The sequence below is a fragment of the Schistocerca piceifrons genome, chromosome 4, assembly GCF_021461385.2.
Source record: "Schistocerca piceifrons isolate TAMUIC-IGC-003096 chromosome 4, iqSchPice1.1, whole genome shotgun sequence".
In the NCBI taxonomy this organism is placed as follows: domain Eukaryota; kingdom Metazoa; phylum Arthropoda; class Insecta; order Orthoptera; family Acrididae; genus Schistocerca; species Schistocerca piceifrons.
The window spans coordinates 154108595-154135161 of record NC_060141.1 but is presented as its reverse complement, the minus strand read 5'-3'; the positions used below and the strand labels follow the sequence as shown (position 1 = coordinate 154135161).

General features: G+C 44.0%; 1 protein-coding gene across 1 annotated transcript in view; it reads right to left on the bottom strand.

Annotated features, from left to right (window-relative positions):
* Positions 1-26567, bottom strand: part of LOC124795688 (homeobox protein homothorax) — a 1001790-nt gene that overhangs the window by 803858 nt on the left and 171365 nt on the right. The window contains exon 5 of the mRNA XM_047259768.1: positions 21629-21679. Coding sequence (XP_047115724.1) covers positions 21629-21679 — 51 coding nt within the window. The remainder of the gene's footprint in view (positions 1-21628; positions 21680-26567) is intronic.

Here is a 26567-nt window from a genome sequence, read left to right as displayed (position 1 = left end):
TACCGTTGAAGTTACAATAATTTTGCACATATTTTCATCACACAAACACGGAGTACATTCGTAGTAACTGTGAGTCGACGTCTGAGCATGTGTCATACCCCTGAGTATTCATAACGAGATCCAAACCCAGTACCCTATACAGTGAACAGAAAACTCTTCATAATCTCATCTGCAAAATTATGACAAAGACACGGAATGGGAACAGCTGAACATCTGAACATCTGAATTTAAACAGGAGCGGCCCAATTAAATATGAAATATGGGTACCATAGCTCACATGGATATGTTAAATGGTTTTTTTGTACTATGAAATGAAACCAAAAGTCACAATAAAATCTTGTTTATTACTAATACGCATTAAGCTGGTTCCTGTCACTGTATAGGCAAAATAAAGAATTATAAAATGCATAGGGTTCAAATTAATTGCAAAAGATACACGATAATCCCTTAGCACAGGTGGGTGGTATTGGAAAGGAAATGGTACAGTTAACTATGTTCATGTAAACTGTCAACGACTGATGAATTAGTCTGCGAATTAAAGAACGGTTCCAGGAAAGCATACGCAAACACCAGTTCCCTTGCCTACATATTGAGTTTAACCAGCATACTGTGGGAATTAATTTACACCCACGGCTGATTTCAGTTGTCAGGCACACAATGTAATATAAAAGGTGAAGCGCGTATGTAATTTAAATAACGACGAAATACCACGTAACGTGTTTCCTAACCTAAATATAACTGTATGTGTGTATAATCCATGGAGGCTGCCACAACGGTGGTGAAACATATTTGGTTGTTAAAACAATTACACGTGTATCTCCAAAAAGGCGGATCAATCCTTAATTCATTATTATTTTGAGCAAGCACGGGAACAGAGTTCAAAACTCCAATATGATAGTATGAGTTATATTATAATAAAATAATGGAATAGATGATAGTAAAATGTTGAAATGTGTGGCTTTTTAAAATGTATTGAATTAATGAGATTAATTTTTTGGCATGAATGACAAGCACAATAAGCTGAGCTATGCCTGGAAATAAGTTCGTATTAGTTCATATTATTTTGCAGGGGGAAGTAGTTTCTTTCTACGCTGTAGATTTGTGCCTACCCTTCTTTATAATGCTACGTTTGGTTGCCGTGTTCACCTTTGAAGTCTTGACCGTGTTCCCATTAAGCTTATCGGATCTTCGTAATATTCCAAAGTACACAGGCGAGCTCCAGTTCTTGTAATTATCTTACTATTTTAAATAACAACTCACTCGACCTTTCTGTTAATAAAACAATACTGTATTTTCTAAACGGTGCACATAAGAAATACATACTCCGCACTTATTCATAGCGACCCCAAAATGGCGGTCTACAATTACTCGCTTAAAATGGCGTGCTTCCAACTCGTTCACTCGCTGAGCGCGAATCCTTCCTTCCTCCTCCTGGTACAAGAAAAATTCCTTTTTTTTTTATCAACTGAAAATCAAAAGTACCTGACGGTAGGCATAGGCTCTATGATGGGCTACCGCTTCATCTTTTCTCTTTGCTTTTAAAGAAGACGAAAACATAAAAGAAATGCAAAAGGTTTATCACAGAGTCCTATAATACTACCTTAGGGAACACTTCAAGCTACTGTCGCATATGCCTGTTTGTCCCGGTTAAGAATGGTATATGTATTTTTAACGACTTTTCTGGATTTTTTTTACCCGTTTATGAAATGTTACACAGCACAATGATCGCCTTGCACAACGGCTTTTGATTACGTCTACGTTTGAAGGAGTAACTACCGTACTCCAGGTGATGTCACTTACCAACGCGATGATAAAGAATGCGCAAGAGTATCTTCTGCTCCGCTTATAATTACTGGAAACATTTATGTCCATTTATAGCCGTACATGTTTACCTGTCTTCTCCCATGCTGCGCTACCTACAGGAATTCCCTAGTGACGTGAAGTATCAATACGTGGGTTTATCCGTGTCCCCGCAAGCTGATAGGTAAACAGCGATTTTCGTGAAAGCAAAGTCGTGCTCTGGCCAAGAAAGAGGTCCCGTCCTCAAAGGGCTGGAAATTTGGGAAAGGAGTGAGGTGAGGCGAGGGTGCAGGCCGGAAAGCGGCTTAGCGCGGACAAGAGAGTTCGCTTTGGCGAGCTGACCGCGGTCGCTCATTAGTGGGCCTTTTGTGCAGCAGGTATTTGGCAGCGGGCCTTATCTGGCCGGGCGCGCACAATGCGAGCACAAAGGCCGGCGCTGTTAGCTGCAATAACAGATTAGCGGCCAGGCCGCATAATTCCGGCGGCCCGTGCGCGGGCAGGTTTTACGGTGTTTACCGCGGCTATCGCCCGCCTGCAGCCGCTGTCCGCCTGCTCGCCACGCATCCGTCACCTCGCCGCGGGCTCTGCTCCGGGCACAGGACACGCAGCCGTCCAGAGTCAATTTGTAACTCGACGCGTGCCCGAGAAAAGCGATACGGGACTGCTACCCAGCGATTCCGTAGGTGGTCTCACTGTAACTCTAAAACTTTCAAAACGGTGATGTGATCCATAAAAGGGTCGTACCCATTCCCTAACCCTTACAACGGGTAAGATATTGGGATATTATAACAGAGTTCTCTATTTGAACTCAGAATATTATTATTATTTTATTATTATCCGCTTTCAGGACGTACCTGTACAACCATCACAATACTGTACTGTCAGCTATGACGATACGAACGTGACAACACAACATCCAGTCCTATAGAGGACAAAATCATCGACCCGGCCGAGAACCGAACCCAGGCCCCTTCGTTTACAATTCCGATGCGCTAAACGTGCAGCTAACGAAGCAGACGACTCCGAAGGTCATGGCAGTAGATACTTTCTACTGAATCGTATATTCAGGTTTCTGTCAGTTGTGACTTGTGAAATACTGATCCTAACCTACAACAAAGCAATGTGAATTTCGCTATATCTAAATCACAATTCTCGTTAACGACGCAAGCTGCCTGGAAGTCTGTACCATGCAATGAAGAAATCCAGTTATTACTTAGCATTTTCAAGAGGAGTCTCAGGACATCCTGAAGTAATTAGTATTCTGCTTCAAACTGTTGGCTGTCTGGCTTGATAGAACCATACTTGCATTCCTACTGGGACGTTAGGCGCTCCTGACAGAAGTGGTCACCACAGCCCGTAAAAGATCCTTCGTAAACGACCTGGAAGTTTGACGTTTAATGCTACGGGCATGTTTGTCGTTAAACAACAAAAGGGCCTCTCCTCTTTACAACGTGTCGAAGTGGAAGGATTGGTCTCAAGTGCCTACTTTCATTGATTCGTGGGGGAAGAGAGAATTTCTTTTAAGTGCTTCATCTGGGGTGTACCTGTGTAGCGTGTGTGTTTTTGTTATTCGTCTCGCCTTTCCCGATCCCAGACGGGAAGAGGGCAGCAGCCTGCCATCCGGCAGAGGGTATCCGGTCAATTAGTCGGGAACCGCGCGCGAGCCCTCCAGGAAATATACAGCCGCACAGTAAAACTCTAGCAGGCGCTGTCTGCGGACACCCTGGGCCTTAAAGCCGTCACTGCGCAGATAAGGACTGCTTATTTACAGCTGCCAGCTACTGGCCTCATTTGGACATCTTTTACTATGAAAAGACGCTACACGACAGCAAAGCTACTAGTACTTACGCCCTTGACATGAGGCCCTGAGCAGCACCTGCTGCCCATGCTGTTACTGAATAGCATCTGGTTTTGAGTGTCGCGTATCAACCAAACTAATGGTATGTCGCACACTGGATAATATGCGAATTTAGCTGTTAAAACCAAAAATTGTATAGAAAAATGTAATAGCTGTCCTCCGTCGAACTTAGTGTCCCGTATCTGCGCCCAGAAAAGGTCAAGGCAAAGTTCATTAAACCCCTTGCTGAGATTCCGCAAATTTCCCGGCATATATGAGAGCCGCAGGCTATTCTGTGGCATTTTACATTACAACGCCTTATTAAGACGACTGAGGATGCTCGAACAAGAACAGTATTTCCAAATGTAGTTACAGTCAGGAGCGATCATAATTTATTTTATACTCTGTGTGATGCAACCACAAATTTTTTTCTGATTTCGGTATTATTCTGCCTGGTGGTTGCACAACGTGCTCTTCAATGTATGCGGTTCTGGTATTTCAGTAAATCAAACCTCGGTCGTTAGTCACCAAATTCTTCGGAATACACAGGGTACCTAAGGAGAAACGATCAATAGTTAGGGATATCAAAGGAACGATCACTGGAAGCAAAAAGGTCTGGTAAATATGGATTCTCACATGTACATCTTAAGAGATATGAGCATTTCTTTTCAGTAAAGGAGATGTGTTTCACAATAGTGAAGATGAATATCCGCTGCAATTTCTTAAGGTATACAAGTCAGAGGCGAGTTAAATGGACGTTTTTATTCGTTTGTTCTGCACTACCATCCCTCAAAATATGGAAAGCAAAGAACTTTAGAAGAGATTTGGTTCACAATATCAAAGATGAAGAAGTATGGCTCAAATGGCTCTGAGCACTATGGGACTTAACATCTGAGGTCACCAGTGCCCTAGAACTTAGAACTACTTAAACCTAACTAACCTAACGACATCACACACATCCATGCCCGAGACAGGATTCGAACCTGCGACCGTAGCGGTGGCGTGGCTCCAGACTGTAGCGCCTAGAACCGCTCGGCCACTCCGGCCGGCCCATGTTTACAGCTTCATCCTGTTTCATGTCCATGCACTGGGGATCAGTACGGCCACATAACATTATGCCTTCTGACCGCATAATTCCTGGATCAACAAAATTACTATATTTGACATTGTTCCTGGATGCATTACGTGCTTCCGCCTCTCGCCATTGGAGGATACGGGGGCCTCTTACGAAAGGAAGGGCAGCTTTAGCTTTTTTTGTAAAATATTTAATGCTGGCGTGAATAACGCACAAAATTAAAAGTAACGACGTGTGTGGGCTCTGAGTGAAGCAATCACATGAACATTTGTGTGACAGACTTCTGACAAAAGGTAAGCTGTAACTCAAAAGTGATATCACTTAGGCTGTATTCAAGCACTTGGTATTTACACGACAACGATATAACGTCAGCTACATCTGCAAAGAAGAATCATTCCGTTAGTAACTCACTATAATTGCGTGAGGGTTCACGTACGTAAAAAAGCTAAACTGGAACGCATATGAAGAAAGCAGCTCATTTTAATTGCATTTCGAAGAACAGTGTTACCGAGAAGCATGAGAAACCTGTCAGTGCGTGATCACCCTCCACGATTGTGAGGTACATAAAATATACTGAAAACATCACAACACCAAGAAATAATATAGAGTAATGAAATTTCGGGAATACATTTGTCTGGGTGACAAATGTAAGTGATTAACATTGCAAGTTCACGAGTTAATGTAAGAGCGACGTAAGTCATTGCAGATGTCAAAAGTTCCACGTGTAGATGCAGTGTGCCTAGCGTGCAAACAGGTTGATTGCAGGCCCTCGACTGACCTCCTCCAAACCAACACACGTCCATCACTGGCACCGAGGCAGAAACAACATTCATCAGAAAGCACAACATACCTCCACCCTTCCCCCCAGTGAACTCTCACTTGACACCACTGAAATCGCAAATGGCGGTGGTTTGGGATCAGTGGAATGCACGCTACAGGACGTCTGGCTCGGAGCTGTAGCTGTTCACTGCGTGTCAGTGGTACCAACTGCTGCCCCGATTACTGCTGCTGATGCAGTTCTATGGCTCACAGCTATACACTGAATACGATGGTCTTCCCTCTTAGTAGTGCCACGTGGCAGTCCGACGAAGCCAGGTCCTACATTCTCGTGATCACCACTGCCAGCAATCACGTACAGTGGCCACATTCCTGCCAAGCAATTCTGAAATACCGCTGAAGGAACGTCCAACATCTCGCAGCCCAACTTCACGACCACGTTCAAAGTCAGTGAGCTGTTGATAATGGCCTCTTTTTGCCTTAAAGGTATTCTTGACTATCATCAACTCACCATGTCCAATCCGTAACGTAAGCAATGCTCCCAACCGTTACAGCGTGTATATGCTACTAGCGCTACCCTTATGCGACTGGCGGAAAATTTTAAGAGATATCACATTTCAGATGTAGAAACACGCCTACCAGTTTCGATTATGTCGCACAACTCCTTCTTAGTGTTGCGATATTTTTCCGTCAGTGTATGTTTCGCAATACTGAAACTGCGATGATTTGTTTAATTGCATGCTACGATAACCTGGTACATGTCGTTCTCAAGAAAGTGAGCTTCTGTGACAAGACAGGTTCTCGACGTTAGGGTAGTTGTAAATCGCGCCAGGACACAGCGTAGGTTTTGTGGGAGCGGAGTCTGCTTTGGGAAAGGGGAGTGACGCGCCGCAGGTCGGCAGACATCTGGAAGCCATGGCGCAGATGTGGCAGCGGCTAATGAGGACTGCGTCCGCTTTCCACGCATCTGCGTCTCCAGCAATGCTCGTAAACACTGCGACAAGCCCGCGCCGGCTCTCTCGTAACGATCCCCGCCTCGCGAACGTCAGCGGATGCATATGCGTGCACAGAGGAAAGCACAGAATAAACGAGCAGTGGTGTCCATACGCGAAGGACAGCTGTCTATCAATTAAAAGCCTCTCCAAACTCAGATGACGAGACTATTGCAGAAAATAGTGTTTCTTACTCTCACTACGGACCGGCTGCCTTCCATGCTTGTGATTTGTGGTGTAATGACGCTCACTGCCGAGGTTATTTGCGCATGTGGTTTCTGAAGGGAACTCTATTCCTTAACTGACCAGCAAATACTGAATTTGGTTAAAGCTAACACATTTCTGGTAACAATAAATGAGGCCACCGACGATCATAAACGAAAATCAAAGGGCGTCTAGGCGAAAAAAATTGGTGAGATGAGGGTTCGCTGCAAACTTAATTATATAGATGGTTCATTCATTCTGAGAATTCAAGATCTTCTGGATTTTTACCTATTATGGACAATGATACTGGTAAGATATCGCTCATAAGGATTCCAAGACTTTCTAGAGTGTTTTAATTTCAAATTTGAAGTCTACTAACAAATAATAAAAGTAACATTTTTTCGTGTGACAAAATAACAAACCCACGATTCGTGGATTTTTTTTTGCTTTACATGAACAGTGAAACCCTGCTTCTTGCCAAATTTTTTATTCTAGAGCAATTGGAAGTACCCTATAGGTTTTGATGGGTGAGTTCGCGAGTGTCAAAACATGTAACATAAATGGTCAAGTCTTTTGACAACATTGGCTTAGAAGTTTCAATTTTTTACATCGCCAACTTCAAGCAGCTACTCGTGCCCGAGAAAAAGTGTCTTGAACAGTCCGTCAGACGGACAGACGAACAACAAAGTGATCCTGTAGAGGTTCCGATTTACCCAGCTGACGTATGGAACCCTCAAAAGAAATTATTATTTTGATGAATGAGGTACTTTTTAAACTATTTATTTTCCGTGTAGAGAGCAATAAACATATGAAGTAATTCACACTTTTGTGCCAGGAAAAATAAGAGAAAATACTCAATTCACAATACAATTTAGCTTATTGTGTCCCCAAATTCTAACAGTGCCTTACCTTAGCTAGTAAATGTTAAGGCGCTGCATGTTCTGTGGGTAAGTGATCTTCAAACAAAGCACATTGGTCCTCTACCCCTAGGCTGATTTGCACACTATTAGCAGCTACAGCTCTTCTGGAGGTGGTATACCTTTCTGAAATATGAATTACTATGGTACCTGACTTTTCTGAAGACAAACGCGTTTCCAGAGTGAATACGTCACGTCAAGCAACAGTAAAAATCCTACGCGATTTGAGGTGAAATTTTTGCATTTATACTGTAACACTTGTGCAGCCAACAAACCACTGTTACCGAACCACACAGTAGCGTTAGTCAGCTGCTCATCGTTTTTCCGACCATATGAATAAATGATGATATCAAATGTGGGGTAGATATTGATTTTTACGTGAAATATTCAGCCACTGTGAGCAGACTTTTCTGTGAATGATCAAAACTTTTGTGGTTACCTTTCGAAATTTTGATCACTCGTTTAAACTGCGGTTATTACTTCCATTGCTGCCAGAATGCCATGGCAATGACTATACTTTACGGAAAAGCACTACAACTTTATAGGTCTTGTTAACTTTACAGTAGGATATTTCATTGACAAGATGTCTGATGTAAATAGGTAAGGTGAGTGGTGAACTTTCTACATAAGAAAAATTGACTTTGTGCTCATCTTCGTACCCTAACGTTATTATGGTCCATCTGTTCAAAATGGTTCAAATGGCTCTGAGCACTATGCGACTTAACTTCTGAGGTCATCAGTCGCCTAGAACGTAGAACTAATTAAACCTAACTAACCTAAGGACATCACACACATCCATGCCCGAGGCAGGATTCGAACCTGCGACCGTAGCGGTCACGCGGTTTCAGACTGAAGCGCCTTTAACCGCACGGCCACACCGGCCGGCGGTCCTTCTGTGTGATTAAGTGTAACCGATCTGTCGTTTGTCACGATAACTGATTCTTTGAGAATATACTTCTGAATTACTTAGGGAGATCTTCATGTATCTTCTCTGGGCATCTCCGTAGCACTCTTAAGCTCACTACGTCGGCCCGTCTCAGATTTCAGCACGTCTCTGAAGACCATCGCTCTCCCTTCTTAACCCTAGATGGAGGATGTTCTTGCTTGAAACACTTTAAGAAATACAGCAACCGGCCAAGCACAATAAATGGTTGATTGCTGTATTACTTCAAGTAATTGAATCTACAGCCACGAAGGTCAACAACCAACACAGAAACTCCTTACGGTCCCCTTTGCAAGTGCTCCACGCTTTCACAGAATTCTCGCCAACCTTCAGGTTGTACCTAAATAGGTTGGTTGGTTGGTTGGTTGGTTGGTTTGGGGAAGGAGACCAGACAGCGAGGTCATCGGTCTCATCGGAATAGGGAAGGAAGTCGGCCATGCCCTTTCAAAGAAACCATCCCGGCATTTGCCTGGAGCGATATAGGGAAATCACGGAAAACCTAAATCAGGATGGCCGGACGCGGAATTGAACCGTCGTCCTCCCGAATGCGAGTCCAGTGTCTAACTACTGCGCCACCCCGCTCAGTCCTAAATAGGTTTCGTGTGTTGTCATTTATTACATAAAGAGAAAGTCTTGGTTGCAAAGTTATTCTTATTACAAGTAACGTGTTTCGCCTGGTTTAGGCGTCCTCAGATTTTTCTAAAACAAAGGGAAATGTAAATACGTGATTATATAAAAATACAAATTAGGAAGCATGGTTCTAAGTTGCGCTAAATTTTTAAAAGCGCTATTTCAAAACATTTTTCAAAAATAAATTAACAGACACGAAAGGCTAACAAAGCAATGCCTATCACTGGCTGGCAGGGTGTTAAAACGATGGTGACAAGATTCACTGGAACAAAACCAATTGTGTATAAAACTTCCTGGTAGATTAAAACTGTGTGCCGGACCGAGAATAGAACTCGGGACCTTTGCATTTCGCGGGCAAGTGCTCTACCATCTGAGCTACCCAAGCACGACTCACGACCCGCCCTCACAGCTTTACTTCCGCCAGTAAAGCTGTGAGGGCGCGTCGTGAGTCATGCATAGGTAGCTCAGATGGTAGGGCACTTTCCCGCGAAAGGCAAAGTTCCTGAGTTCTATTCTCGGTCCGACACACAGTTTTAATCAGCCAGGAAGTTTCATATCAGCGCACACTCCGCTGCAGAGTGAAAATCTCATTCAGGTGAGTAAACAGTCTAACAGACGGCCGCATTAAAAATAGATTTCCCGTTCTACTAGGGTGGAATGCCAACAGAAGGCGCTAGTGCCTATAGAACTTATTTCTTATTATCTACTACATGAACCTCTTGCCAGGACTGGCTTATAATGTAATGATACTTAATTTGAAACCAAATCCATTTTAATCCAAGGTAGCAGTATTCGTTCTGCACGCTAGGACAGATAACGTGGGAGTGATTTGTGCGCTATTCCGTCGCCTCTGCGGGGCCGCTACGGGTTGTTCCCACACTTCAGCACGAGACGGAACTAATGCAAACACAGTCGAGCGGCCGGGAGTGGCTGCACCCGTGTTTTCGCCTCCGCCAGCTCGGTGCGGTGGCCACAGCCGCTGCAGCGCACCGCCAGACTTAAATCCTGCCGTGGAGGCCGTAAAACGAGCCTGTGTCACACGCGCGGGAGAAAGAAAGAAAGAAACAAGTGTAAATATAATTTTCTGCGCCAAACGTCAGGGTGGCGCAGTGTCCTGGCTCGCCGGGGAGAAAGCTGCTCCTTCTCTTTTTTAATATCACGGAACAATTCTCAATTTAAACAAAGCTGCGGCAGCGGCATTCCAGCCTCGCCGTCACAACTTGGGCCGCCCGCATATTACGGTCCGGCCCGGACACCGAATGCGATTTGTTGACGCCGTCGGAGCGCGCCGGTCCTAAAAAAATAAAAAAGGGCTAAAATATCGCGCATTCCGCCCTCCCGGCGGGCTCCAAATTCACGGCGACGCGATGTGCGCTGCGCACAGGAGAAGGAACGGCCTAGCTGGGGCCGATGCAGGCTTCGCAACTCTGCGCCTAGCCCTACACCGGCGAAGGTGAAGCGCACAGTGGACATGAAACGCTGTTTGTGCCTGCATGTCCCCTAAAACGTAAATGTCTGTACGCCGTTTTTATGTACCGTTATTAAATACAGCGACCTTTTTATGACCGTAAATGTTGATTAACTCACCATACCGAGAGACATGGTGAAGTGGTTAAAGCATTGCAAGACTGAAGTTAAAGTCCCCCCCCCCCCCCCCAACACATCTTGATTTAAAGATGTCATCTTGCTTTCAGCTACTTGTCTTTTATTTTACGACTGAATTTTTGGCATTATCCAATTTTTAAGAATCTATCCAACATAACACAATTTAATGAGAACAATGAGTTTTTTTATATAATGATTTTATTTAGTTACCAGTTTCGGTGCCTCACTAATACCATATCTGGCGAGACTAGGTAAGTTATCTAGTCGTTTGTGTTAGTGTAATGTCTAATTGGTTTCCGTACAAATTTAATGGATTAGTACCTGGATAAAATGAAAGAACCAGCTGTTGTAGAGAGTTTCAGAGGGAGCATTACGGAGTTCAAATCAGTCTTCGGACAGAGCGTACATTCACATTTACAGCGCATGTAGGACGTTAACCGCGACTTTCAAAAATTAACGTGATTTCTGAGGATATGGTTGACAGCTTCTTTCGTCTACACCTCTCAGTCAGAGACAATGCTTCATCTTAATGGTCCGATATTAACGGAACAATTTTCCAATTTTTCTCACGTCTCTGAGTTTACTGATTGCTTCCGATGAATGTCTACGATATTGGTAATAGAACCGGATTCTCAGATCCCGAATTCCGAAAAACTGCTCATGAACAAGCAGAAAAATTTTATTATAATTTCTACGAGCGCCAGCTCCTACATCTAGATGGTATTTGATGGGGACCTAGCAAGCTTAAAAGCCGAAGAACTACCCTGCCTCACAAGAGAAGCCAAGCGGGAATATATTAATCTGGAAGATTCGGTGAACACTGAATAGTATTAGATGGGCATAGCGTCAGTCAAAACAAATCTGAATAAATTGAGTCTCAAAGACGATGCGGACGATGAAAGCGACAGTGATCAAGCCCAGGGCATGAAACATCATCTACAAGTTTCCAACTGCCCAGCAAGATGTGCCCTTGACGAAAATGAATCAGTGGACATGGTCCGATATTGGGTTGAAAAACCTTAAAAGATATTTTCGACACATGTAAACGTAAAGTACCTGACAGTAAACGTGGTGGTCACACTCTAAAGAAAACCTGTTATCATACCAAAAATATTATAAAAGGGACAGCTTTCACCATTTAAACAAAAAAGGTTTAATTCCTGACAACGATGCTTTCGCAAAAAATTCCGTAAAATCCTGATCCTGGCAATTCCGTGATCTGTGGAGTGCAAGGACATTTACCAATCAGAAAAGATAGAGGCTTTGTAATTGTCAAGTTAATTGTAGGACGCAAACATATCAGTTATTCACTGCCTATGAAAGGCACAAAACTGAACTGATGACAGTGTAATTCCGATGTAACTGCTGCAGAACCACATTCGGGTTAGTCGTTCAACTCACTGAAAACGAAGGCTCGCTTTTCGCTTTACCCACCCAAACCCTTTCAATTAGTTTTGTAAGCAGGTGACCAATTTCATCGCCCAATATTATTTCACATTATATAGCCTGTATGGAGAATTCACAGCACAAACAAATGTTCTGTGGTTCTACCTTCGCTTAACATGATATACTTCTAACGGAAACCCGGTGGTGTGAGGTACGCGCGATCATTGGCGGCAGCTGAGCAGCGGTGATGTAGTGCGCAGAGCCGCCGGCAGAGCCCGCCGCCGTCGCGTCGCCACCGGCGTGTACCGCTCTCCCTCCACGCGGGCGGCAGGTGATTAATTGTTTTAATCAAGCAAAGAAGGATTGGAGCGGCGCGCGTCGCAAGCCGCCCCCGACAATAGCGGCAGCAGTCTTCGGCGGCCGCATTGTGCTCTCCGAGGCAAAATTAATAGGCGAGAACAAAGTAAACACGCCCCGCGGCAGACAGGTAGCTTCGTTTGCGAATGTTGCTATTGCGGTGAAGACAGTAATTTCCGGCACATGTCTTTTGCACTGTAAATACGGCGCTATAAGTCATCGCTACATACGTCTCTGACTGTAGAACGGCGGTCGCAGTTGAAATCAAACGCGAGTACAGAGCTGAAACGACAGAACAGTAATTGGACTGACATTTGCCGGTTTTGTGACGTAAACCTACAAAGCAGAATCAATCAGGTGTAGGGGTAGGGATGAGTGGGGGGAAGGGGGACAAGCTGGGCCACATAATATGGCAAATTAAGTCTTCTTCGAATCTACGAAACCAGCACCTTGGGTTTTAATCCCAGGTAAGAAGTACATTAAAATTCCAACTGATTACGTTTTCTGTTTCCCAGAGGAATGTTTGTCGTAATCGGACGGTGAAATATTTGTTTTTCTAAAAATCACGAAAAGGTGGATTTACCTGAAATTATATTACTATGTGTTGCCGTTTACCACGCGTTTTCTTCGCGTGTCTTGCAGAATACGTAAACAGTAAAACAAAGGAATTTCTATTTATTATCAATAAAATTAACGTTCTATGCATTCCATGCCAAGCTACATCCTGCTGGTGTCCATAATGTAGCATCATAGATTATCTTTCCTTTAAATCCACGGCATAAATGTAATTAAGAAAGTTTGCGCTTGTTTGCCATAGTGGATGAAGATCAGCAAAGTTTTAATTAATTTAACCGCAGTAAAAATTCGCTAGATTTGACTGCAATAATCTTTATTACTAAGACAATTGTCAGCTTTCATCCACATCAACACACTTCTCAATTTCAGCCAAATCAAAGTACAAACCTATTTCGAATCGCCACGAAATTTTTATACCACGTTCTTATCTGCCCATAAAGCACACCAAATCTATAGGCTGAAACTTTCATGTTACCCTCTAATGATGATACGCAATATTGACTGGACAGCGGCAAACATTTACTGTTAAGTTCTTCAGAGGTGTCATGTAAAAGAACATCTCTTACGTTCGAATGTCTTCCGATTTCGCAGTATAGGTGTGATCAGACTGATCGAATAACGGAAAAAATAGCTCGACAGGTATTCGAACGCTCTTAACCATTTTATTGCCTCACTCTGCTTTTATTACAGGTCTGTAGATAAGGAACTTAAACTGGAGCGAATAACATAAAAGAAACAGAATCACAAATTTCAATTTTGCCTCCCAAAAGTGTGGACGTTGCTTAAAGTTTGAAAAAGAATGAAAAAGTAAGGAAAGGTAAAAGAAAAGAAACGCGATAAGGCTTCCACTGAAAGCGGTGTTATGGGGGAAACCATAAAACGAGGACCGGTTATAAGCACCCAAGTTTTCCCATATATACATTACTAATGCTCGATCAGCTATGCAGATGAGGCGGACTTTCACTGAATAAGATAGCATAGTTGTCAGTGTGATTGCTCATAATAACTGCTTAAGATGCGTGGACTTACATGAATACAAAATGGCAGCGGCTTTCCGCGACCGGTTTGCGCTCGAAGCGCAGCCGCCGTATAATGCAGGGCACGCCCCCGTTATTGGGGGGAGATTATTAAAATACTACTCGCAATGGGAAAACGCATTGCATTCCATTATGCCCGAAAAACTTTTAGCTGCAGCGTAACGACATGTAAACGCTGTTATAACACAAAATGTATGTAACAAATTATCCCTCCCCCAGCCACAGAAAATGTAAAACAGGATACAGAAAAATAGCTCCCGACATTTTTTTCCCCACCTCACCTTCGTGGGGGAAAAATATAAATGTATTCGTGGGTCATATGGCTTAATGATATGGAGTGGCCGAGATGGGCGATTCTGATTCGACGGAAGTCTCTCCCCACGCCGCCTCCCGTTAGCTGCCTCTCCCGCTTTCTGCTCCGCCGTCCTCTACCGCTGGAGAAGAGCGACCAAAACGGTGCGCAATTTGCAAGTTTAATTCGTGGACGTTCCAGAGGAAAGCCAGCCAGATGCGGCCGTCAGCGCTAACCCAGGTATCCATCGATCGCCTCCTAGGAGCTGCGGCAGCGCCTTTGGTGATGGAACCACATGGCTCCACACGTGACAACAGCTGTAGTTACATGCAGCCGTGTGTCTACTGATAGTAAATGCGTGTACCATTCAATTTCCGCACTTCCGACTTTTTTACGTTTACAAACACTTGCAGTAGATCTTGCAAGCAAGAGCACGATGCACAATCCAAATTGATCGTAGTTTCTTTGTTTCAATTACATCTACATCTACATGATTACTCTGCAATTCACATTTAAGTGCTTTGAAGAGGGTTCATCGAACCACAATCATACTGTCTCCCTACCATTCCACTCCCGAACAGCGCGCGGGAAAAACGAACACCTAAACCTTTCTGTTCGAGCTCTGATTTCTCTTATTTTATTTTGATGATCATTCCTACCTATGTAGGTTGGGCTCAACAAAATATTTTCGCATTCGGAAGAGAAAGTTGGTGACTGAAATTTCGTAAATAGATCTTGCCGCGACGAAAAACGTCTTTGCTTTAATGACTTCCATCCCAACTCGCGTATCATATCTGCCACACCCTCTCCCCTATTACGTGATAATACAAAACGAGCTGCCCTTTTTCGCATCCTTTCGATGTCCTCCGTCAATCCCACCTGGTAAGGATCCCACACCGCGCAGCAATATTCTAACAGAGGACGAACGAGTGTAGTGTAAGCTGTCTCTTTAGTGGACTTGTAGCATCTTCTAAGTGTCCTGCCAATGAAACGCAACCTTTGGCTCGCCTTCCCCACAATATTATCTATGTGGTCTTTCCAACTGAAGTTGTTCGTAATTTTAACACCCAGGTACTTAGTTGAATTGACAGCCTTGAGAATTGTACTATTTATCGAGTAATCGAAATCCAACGGATTTCTTTTGGAACTCATGTGGATCACCTCACACTTTTCGTTATTTAGCGCCAACTGCCACCTGCCACACCATACAGCAATCTTTTCTAAATCGCTTTGCAACTGATACTGGTCTTCGGATGACCTTACTAGACGGTAAATTACAGCATCATCTGCGAACAACCTAAGAGAATTGCTCAGATTGTCATCCAGGTCATTTATATAGATCAGGAACTGCAGAGGTCCCAGGATGCTTCCCTGGGGAACACCTGATATCACTTATGGGTAACTGTCATTACAAACTTGATGCATATCGTATCAGCAGGGTTTAATTGTTAACGAATATCCTACTACACATTTTATTAATTACACTAGCTATGAATGACATCGTCCACAGTCTACTGTAAGGAACCGACCGACGTTGGGCTTAAGTTGTCAATATAAAACATGAAAATCCCACAACAGAGATTTGAAATTCCGTCCATCCGAAGGCAAGTCCATTGTCTTAACCAATAAACTATTTTGCATGGTACAAGCCGAAGTGAAATATCACCCAGGTTTCCATTAATGTGTAAATCAATGAACATTCGTGTGAAGCTCTGTGCCGGGGGGGGGGGGGGGGGGGGCGAAACTGGAAATACACTTTTCACTGACGTCGTGCAAGCAATTGCGTCACATTAGCATGCCTCACGTTCAGCTACCAAAAAGATTCTATTCTTGAAGAGCAGAAAAAATGTTCTCTCTTTTAATTAAAGTCTTTGTAGAAACTTTCAGGTAAATAGTTTTCACGGGCGACTTCCGGAGCTCCTTTATCATTTAAACAGTTCTGGTGCAGTAAAACAAGTAGGAAACTCACACACTACAGCTACACCACTTTTTTCGTTAGTTTTGCGTCATAGCGACAGCGAGGTAACCAGAGTGTTGACTTGGATAGAGAAATGTTACAGGCTGTCACAATGAGCGACTCCGGATTCAGTTAGAGTATATAATGAAATCCACGATAACTGTACCAGAAATGGTTAACATTGTTGGTAGCACTTTCGGAAGGGAGGTTTGCACGATTAGAGTTAACCGTTCCGCTTCCAGCGAGATCATTGCTGACAGAATGCAGTTTTACCGTGTCGAGGCTGAAGAAAGTCCTTTGAAACGCCTTCACATCAACAACTTACGCAAACGAAGGAAAACCTAAACGATGAAGGCTAACAGGGATTTCAGTCGCGCTCTTCTCACATTTGAGTCCAGTGCGTTAATCACTGTGTCTCTGAGATCGGTGTCTGGGAAAGGCACTTTATTACACATGCGGCAATCGGTTATTTGTAGCTGTGGCTTCCCTAGATGTCTCAAGCGTAAACTTGTGATAATCTTGTTCACGATCGGCGCCGCTTCGTACAGCACTCGAAAGAAATCCCTCGACATAGAACAATTCAAATATCGCGTCACGATACGAAGCACGGTCCAATAGTCTATATAAACAGTACTTCAGATTGGGGGGCATCCAGTCACAGATATACTTCTGGTTTGGCAGGCTAGTGAGCACAGACTTTCGGGTGTAGGCGATTGTGAAGTCACATACTGGGTGCTGAAGTGCTTGGCTGAAGAAGGAGACGGCCTGTTTTGCATGTGGCTACCATGAAACCAACTTCTCAGCAATCTGCTGTAATGAAAGAACTTTAATATCAGCGAAACTTCACTTTAACTTGTCATGACTAACGGTTTAGCGCAATAATTTAAACTTAATTGCAGGTTTTTGTTTTTTAATCTGTGAATACATCATTACCTGAAGAAACGAAGTGTGTCCTCGAAACTACCTTGGTATTGTTTGGAACTATATGAAATATTGAATACTCAGAGTGCTTTTACTACCGTCGTTCATTTGTACTCCTTCTCTAAAAAACGAAATGGACGCACTGTAGAATGTTGGCCCTTCGTAGCACAGCGCATTGCTGTGCGCAGTGACAGGCTCACACGACACTTGGTCGGGTTATATTATGAATCATGAGACCGATTCTTTGACAAATACGGAATGATGCTGTCTCTCATTTCTCGTGGCGTAAACGAGTTCGCCACATTTCCAGCAACCGGCGATGTTGTCTGCACTAGATTAGATTACTGTACAAACACACGGTGCTAAGAACGGGCCGCAACTCCGGCGCATCCTCGAGCGCCGGAGAGCAGAGCAGCAAAGTTGAGGCAGCGCTGCCCGCCCCCGCATCTCGGGCTGAGCCCGGCGCGGCCGTCACTCCGCTGTCATATTAGCTGCCGCCCCCCGCCGCCGCCCGCATTCACGCCACGCCGGGCCGCGCCGCCTCCCGCCCCCGCGCTAATTTACACCGCAGCTTCTCGGCGATCGCGACGCCTTCATACAACTCAAATGAAGCCTGCCTGCGCTCTGACGTGATCACCAGACGCACTTCTCAGACAAATTGTAATTAGGTGCATGCGCAATTAGGCCAGTTTCTCAGCTCAGAGGGCACAGTAGGGTTCCTGCAATGCCTGCTTAGTTCCGTTCAGGTAACATTTTCTGCGTAGGCAGATGTTCATATGACTGTGATGCTAGCGGTGGTGGTTACGGTATCTTTGTCAATGTAGACTTACGAGACACATCAGTCAGTCACCCATAATGATTGTTTTGATGGTTTAATTCGTCACGGGAAGCGACTGTTCGTCGTAGCAGTACGTCTTATGTATGCGGGGCTGTGTTAGAAAAAGAATCGAGACGAAACACTGGTGAAACATAAACAGGCGCAGTTATCTCTATACCATATGGAGGACAGTGTTAACTTCGTGTAGTTGTCTTGAATTTTGTTAACCGGCTGATGCTTTTCTGAAAACATGACATTACCTCATACAACAAATACTTTCGAGCGGAAACACGTGATTTATAGCGATATACTATCTCAAATTTCTTAGTGTCTATTTCAGGCAAGTAATAGTTGCTTAAACTGTATATTGAACTAATGAGAAACTATTGATGTAAATCGAGTAAATTTAAATCGCTATTTCATTCATTATTGTTAAGATTATCCTTTTTGTGTGAGAGAGATATTTTAATTGTGCAACACAACGCTCTTTACATATAAAAGAAAATGGTAAGCGTAATACAAAAAGTTCATTTGAAACACTGGAAAGCAAAGGAATCTGTACTACCGTGAAAGATACGTAACGTAATTTCTAAACTGAAGCTGTTGCTTTCAATCTTTCAAGAAAATCGTCAATACCATTCTGAAACGAAATGTTTAAAACTTAACTGACGCTTCTCTTAGCCATAAAATAAAAGGAAAAACTACCTCAAATCTGAATAGCATGCTATCAGGAAACTGAACGTTAGCATGGTCGTGGTAGTAATAAGCCGATTCATGGGGATATATTCGACGATTCCGCTATTCATTTTCTACACGCTACTAACTGAAACTTTATCTCGAGCGGGGACAAATCATCAGGCCGGGAAGACCGAAAACTTCCAACATGAACCCGGTTCGAGACTAGATCTATGCGATTCGGGGGGATCGTTCTAGCAACTGAGGTATCCGAAAAGATCTGCGGATGAACTGAAAGCATCCTTTCGTATGTGCATCTCTCACACTTTCCCAAACTCAAAATAAGCTCTCCTGTAGTACTGGATACAAGGCTATGGTGAAGAACACCTTAATCACTATCTAGGAATTTGTCCCATAACTTAATTTTCGCCCTCTGCTATAACCAACGATTAAATAAATCCTTATGGCGGTTTATCGAACTGAGACTATGTATCCAATCCGAGTTCTTGCCTTTTACGGAGAATTCAGATAGTCAGCAACGTTATCTTCCTCTTCTTAGCAGTCGCTACTGTGAGACGATGTTTCTCTGTATGGCGCTATAATTGAATGTAGTTGAACTGAATCAGGAGATGTTAAGGAAATTACATTAGCAAATGAGACACTAGACGCAGCAAAATAAATGATTATGGTCCAAATAGAGAGTATATGAAGTGCATACTGGCAATAGCAAGCAAAGCGTTTCTGAAAAACAGATGTTTGTGAGCACCGAACATAAAACATCAGGAAGTGTTTTATGGCGGTACTAGTGTGTAGTATAGCCTTGTACGGAAGCGAAACGTGGGCAAGTAACTGTACAGGTAAGAAGAGAAACGTGCTGACTCAGAAGAATGCCGAAAACGTGATAGGTGTTCAGATAACTAAGAGGATGTACGGTAGGGCGGTATCTGTATTTTACAGACTGTGTAGCCTGATGCAATGTTCCTTCGGACTCGCATCGAACTTTGCAGACACTGTAAAATACAGACACTGCGCTACTGTATTTCATGCCAAAGCTAGGCAATATGACGAGCGTAACAATGTCCCTGTGTAGGAATCATTCGATTTAAATGCAAGCACTATATAAGACGTAGATATTACAATAGGGGTGTCCAACTCGCGGCCCGCGGTCTCTACGCAGCCCAAATCAAGTAGCAGCGCGGCCACACGCTCGTAATAAAAACATAAAATAAAAAAATCCATAAAGTTCTTCTATGGACTTCTATTGGCGACTCCATGGAGTGTCCTGTGAACAACGACCAGATAATGGATATACTTAGAAGGAGAGACAGCATTGGTCGTATTTTTTTGTTTTATTAACCGCAAAATCGATTTTCGGTCACTTAGTGACCACCCTCAGTGCTGTAATATACAAAAAATACGACCAATGCTGTCTCTCCTTCTAAGTACTTCTATGTAATGTTATGACAAATTAAATATCTTCAATCTGAAACCCCCGCCATGCAAGCTATTCCTTCATTGGGCCGCCATCCCCCTGTTTTTTTAGGTTGGACACCCCTGCGCTAGAACATATGTAAGTTTGGACCGGCCCTGAAACCGTGCTCGGATGGCAGAGTTATTAAGGCGATCCCTAGCGTAAAAGTCTGGGATCGAGCACCGGTCCGGCACAAATTTTCACATGTTACTAGTCAAGCGTGTAGCAGTTGTACAATCGTATTCGAAGTTTGCGAATGCATTTAATAATGACGTATTTAATCCAATTGGGGTACAACAAAATATGTCGGTTGACAGGATATATCCTGATGCATTAAAGGAATTTTGTTAACGGAGGGAAATGTGAGAAATAAAAGTTACAGGGTCAGATGAATGTTTGAATACAGTAAGCAGGTTGAAATGGATATAGGTTGCTGTTGTTATTCGTAGATGAAGAGAGCTGCACATTATAGAGCAGTTTGAAGACTGCATCAGGTAGTCTTAGGACTGAACACGAATACCAAAACCACCACCACCACCAACAACAACAACAACAACAACAGTGGCACCACAGTTATGTATCGTACTGGGCTTCGGAGCTCTGATCCCGGGAATAACGTAGAATTAATACTGCGCACGTCTAGCAAGTATTAATGTGACCACGAATAACAAAGCCGAGTCAAGATGGGACGTCCTCGTGTGGTCCAGATGCGTCCAAGTAAAAGGAAGGGAAGGCCGAAACAGGGCGCCCGGGCTCGCTTCCGGCCGGCACGTGTGTCTAATACGACACATCCTGTGCCGCTGGCGGCGGCGTGATTTCCACGGCGTGGGCAACAATTGTCCCACTGTGACGTCACGGCTCTCGAGCCGTTCAATTGGCTGCCCACACGCGCGTGCGGGCTGCGGGCGCCCACGAACGCCGCCGTCTCTCCAGAGCAGACAGGCGGTCGCTGCAGGTGGACGGGCTGACTGGCTAGCTGGCTGCTGTGGCTACAGGGCGGGCGTCGTTCCTCATCACCGGCACGGCGTCGGCAAACAGCTGCGTGCGCAGCTTGTCCTCCCTGGTCTGTCGCGGAGTAATGGCTTTCTGTTTTCTTGAAGTAATCAACTCTGCGGTCGTTCAATAAGTTTCTCAAGTACTTGCGTGCCACTCATCGCTACTTATTACTTCCTCTTGAAACTCACCGGGGGAAATCTCATCATAAAAATAACTGAACCTCCTTGTCATTTTTCTCTGCTTCTTCTAACGCATTTCTATTTTTATTGATTTATTTAGAAACTCTGAAATTAGTTATCATACAGCTACAGCTTAACAATATAGGCTAAGAGCGTGGATTACCATGTGTGAAACGTAACTCACCTTTTCCAGTTCCAGCAGGTGAAACCGAAGAACCTGGATCGCCTGTACCATCTGAAAAAGAAAACAAACAAATATTTTAATAAACTACGAATACTGAAACTCTAGTGCATAGAAACTTTTCTTTTCAGTACTGCATTCGGCAGTAGTTATTGTTTTACTGTGAGATAAGTAAACTACGAGAGGTTATCAGCAACAGTACCGTACGCTTATTGTAGAGTCACGGAAGTTTCTGCGTCTTAAATTGAACGGCTCAGAGTAAAATGATAGCGAGAATGCGTGTACGTTGCCCCCTGGTACTTGTGGCGATGCTTTCCGTATATGAACCCTTTAAGTCATATTGTGACTTTGGTTCAACATTAACATGCAAGTCATCCGTTAGAGACGGGTAAGACTTCCACAGATCGGAGTACGGCTACGAAGTGCTACTTTCCGTGCGAGGTCTGATTTCTCTTATTTTCTTACGATAACAGTTTCTCCCTGTGTAGGTATGTGCTAACAATATTTTTCACATTCGGTGGAGGATGTTGGTGACTGAAACTTCATTAGCAGATCCTGCCGCAACGAAAAACGCCTTTGTTTTAATGACTGCCACCGTAATTCATATATCATATCCGTGGCATTTTCCCCTCTATTTCGCAATAATATGAAACGAGCTGCCCATTTTTGAACTTTTCCCATGTCCTCTGTCAATATTATTTGATGGGATCCCATACCACGCAGCAGTACTCCAGAGGAGGACAGACAATCTTAGTACAGGCGTACCATAGAGCACACATGTTCCATCTGCTGAGTATTTTGCCAATGAATCACATCCTTTGGTTCGGTTTTCCAACAACATTATCTAAGAGATCAATCCAATTTAGGTTATTCGTTGTTGTAATTCCTAGAAATTTGACTGAATTCACGCCCTTTAGATAGGTGTGGTTTATCACGCAACCGAACCTGATGTGATCAGTAATCTAATCAAACACCTTCGAGAAACATATCAGTAATCTTGTCACTATCCCGACAGAGGTAATGTGAAACAGCTTCTGTTCCATCTATTTACTAGTGGCCAGAAGCGGTGATGGTGTTCACTTGTTTCGGAAACACTGCTCTTCAAGAGTATGCTCCTATCTTCTTTGCACAAGCTCCGCACTACAGTAATTAGAATGGTGCGCGAGTGTCAGCACTCGAGAGTGCTCCGTGGCAGAATTAAATAACCAGTCTCGCGCAGAATACGTCAGTTACGGCACTCGCATATTTGTGCAGTCTGGAATGGCTCTGCAGACGGCGATTGCGGAGACATTTGTACTTGGCTAACGAGCTGCGGCGGCTGCGACCTCGCATGAAGATATCGCGAAGCACCTCCGCCAGCGGCCACCTGTCACGTCAATGAGTACGAGCGACGTGTGTCGAAACGCAAACGAGTCCTGTGCGCAGCTCTTTCCAGCCGTGGCTGTCGCGGATAACATCTGAAAGGCGCAGGCGGGACGCCTTGTACAGCTCGCATGTGGCCAGTGCGCGCCGAGGTCATTAGCTATTCGCATTACACAAGCGCGGAAGGTCGCCGCCGCGTTTGCGTACACGGCGGGTGCCAGTCAGCACGACGCGATCGTCTCCGCGCGGACAGCGGCAGACGCTGAGACCACGGAAAGCAAAGCACCAGCGGCGGGAGACGCAAAGCAGTCTGCCTGCAGTACACAGCGTTTTGGTGAAATGACGACTGACCACGTCACAGATATCGTCTCTGATGAATCAAGAATACAGACCTCAATGAATACCGTAGTACACGTTTCGCATGATCTTTATATCTGCTGTTTATACAGGCTGATAATTATTGAACTATTTTTGACAATGTTGACTGGAATACTCTCTTTAAAATTCTGAAGGTGGCAGGGGTAAAACACAGGGAGCGAAAGGCTATTTACAATTTGTACAGAAATCAGATGGCAGTTATAAGAGTCGAGGGACATGAAAGGGAAGCAGTGGTTGGGAAGGGAGTGAGACAGGGTTGTAGCCTCTCCCCGATGTTATTCAATCTGTATATTGAGCAAGCAGTAAAGGAAACAAAAAAAAGTTCGGAGTAGGTATTAAAATCTATGGAGAACAAATAAAAACTTTGAGGTTCGGACAGAGACAGCAAAGGACTTGGAAGACTAGTTGAACGGAATGGAATGTGTCTTGAAAGGAGGGTATAAGATGAACATCAACAAAAGCAAAACAAGGATAATGGAATGTAATGGAATTAAGTCGGGTGATGCTGAGGGAATTAGATCAGGAAATCGGACACGTAAAGTAGTAAAGGAGTTTTGCTATTTTGGGAGCAAAATAACTGATGATGGACGAAGTAGAGAGGATATAAAATGTAGACTGGCAATGGCAAGGAAAGCGTTTCTGAAGAAGAGAAATTTGTTAACATCGAGTATTGATTTAAGTGTCAGGAAGTCGTTTCTGAAAGTATTTGTATGGAGTGTAGCCATGTATGGAAGTGAAACATGGACGATAAATAGTCTAGACAAGAAGAGAATAGAAGCTTTTGAAATGTGGTGCTACAGAAGAATGCTGAAGATTAGATGGGTAGATGACATAACTAATGAGGAGGTACTGAATAGAATTGAGGAGAAGAGGAGTTTGTGGCACAACTTGACTAGAAGAAGGGATCGGTTGGTAGGACATGTTCTGAGACATCGAGGGATCACCAATTTAGTATTGGAGGGCAGCATGGAGGGTAAAAATCGTAGAGGGAGACCAAGAGATGAATACACTAAGCAGATTCAGAAGGATGTAGGCTGCAGTAGGTACTGGGAGATGAAGAAGCTTGCACAGGATAGAGTGGCATGGAGAGCTGCATCAAACCAGCCTCAGGACTGAAGACCACAACAACAATGAAACCAAATCGTCATAACTTCTGAAAGGTTTGCGTAAGGTACTCAAACTGCATGGTTTGCCCGGGGGACATGATGGGAATTAGTATGCGCATGCGCACGCGCCTTGTTGTTTCATTTGGATGCGTTCGTCAATAAGCAAAACTGATGCATTTGGGGGACTGGGAATACGCATTTCGCGATCGAGCAGTCTCTTCACCCTCAAAGGATGAATGTATGGTGTGCGATGACCAGTCACCGAATAATCGATGCGATATTCCTTGATGATACGCTGACCACCGAGCGGTACGTGAAGATCCTGAAAAAAGATTTCATCCCCATTATTCAAAGTCAACCTGTTTTCGACAAGAGGGAGCTGGACCCCATCGAAGCAGGAGAGTGATGTCCTGGAGGAGCACTCTGGGGACCGCACTCTGGCTCTGTGTTACCCTGAGGCTACTAGCATGGGCCTCGACTGGCAGCCATATTCTCCGGATCTGAGCACATACGGTGCCTTTGTGTGTGGGCTATATTAAAGAGGGCAACGGCCTTGCCGCAATGGATACACCGGTTCCCGTAAGACCACCGAAGTTAAGCGCTGTCGGGCGTGGTCGGCACTTGGATAGGTGACCATCCAGGCCGCCGCGAGCTGTTGCCATTTTCCGGGGTGCACTCAGCCTCGTGATGGCAATTGAGGAGCTACTCGACCGAATAGTAGCGGCTTCGGTCAAGAATACCATCATAGCGACCGGGAGAGTGGTGTGCTGACCCCACGCCCCTCCTATCCGCATCCTCCACTGAGGATGACTCGGCGTTCGGATGGTCTAGGTAGGCCACTCGTGGTGTGGAGACGGAATGCTTTTTTTATATTAAAGACATGTTGTATAGCAACAGCCCCAAAACCATTGCTGAGCTGAAAACAGCCATTCAGGTCATCGACAGCATCGATGTTCACACACTTCAGCGGTTCATGCAGAATTTCGCTAATTCGTCTCCGTAACATCATCGCCAATGATGGCAGGAGTATCGAACGTGTCATAACCTAAATTCGAATATCTGTAATGATGTTTACAAGTTGAATAAAATAGGTGCACGCCGTAGTTAGTAACTAATTTTCGTTTTTTTCATATAGTTAAATAATTGCCAACCTATATGTACAATATTGAATGTTGACTGTTACATTTTCAACTTCCAATATTTTATTTATTACTTTCACTATTCAACATTTTCGTGTATTAGTTACGACAAATATGTAAATCAGTATCTAGTTTTTCGATTGTGAACCACATAAGTTATCTCTGGGTGAGTCTGTGAGGTGTTCAGGAAGTATTCGTGGAATTCCGGCTGGGACGAACTATCAGTCCACAGCCCGCCTCACTGAGAGTGCTGTGTCGCAAGTTTGGATGAGCTGTGTGTGTCCTGGCGTGCTATGAGTAAGACTTGTTACGTCGTTTGATGCTGAGGCTTGCAGTTTGCTGTACGGCGCGGTGTTAAGAGGTAGTTTGGCTGTCTGCAAGAAGGGTACACTTGCAACACGATTTTCTTTTTCATTCAAAGCGAACGTATGGCTCATGCATAATTAATTTCTCGATGCTTACTGAAACTTTCATGACTTGGAGGCCTGTTTCACATGTGAAGATCCAGTCTTTGTGAGGAGACTGTGTTCCGAGGCTCGGTACAGAATCTACTGTTAATTCATAAGAATGGTAGAATAGTTAATTTCGTCACACTTCTTGTCAGTGAACATCTGCAACTGTTTTGCAGAGATCATACTTTGTCCGATTTTCTTACATGGTGGAACTCTGTGTGCCATATGTTTTCTGAGCACTAATAGGCCTATTATACGTTCTACTGTAATTTAGTAACTTTTCTGAAGTCAGTTGTGTGAATTTGCATAAGTATTTTTTCAAATCATTCTTTTCTTGACAGCCACCTTCCTATTCATAAGAGTTTTCGCTGACTTGCACTCAGCAGTCAGCATGCGATCACTCGATGCGAATCGTAATACTTGCCTTCAGCAATTGGTAAAACCTTACAGATATCTTACAGTAGTTGACATCAAAAATAGCTTCGGCTACTGTAAATAGAGTTCT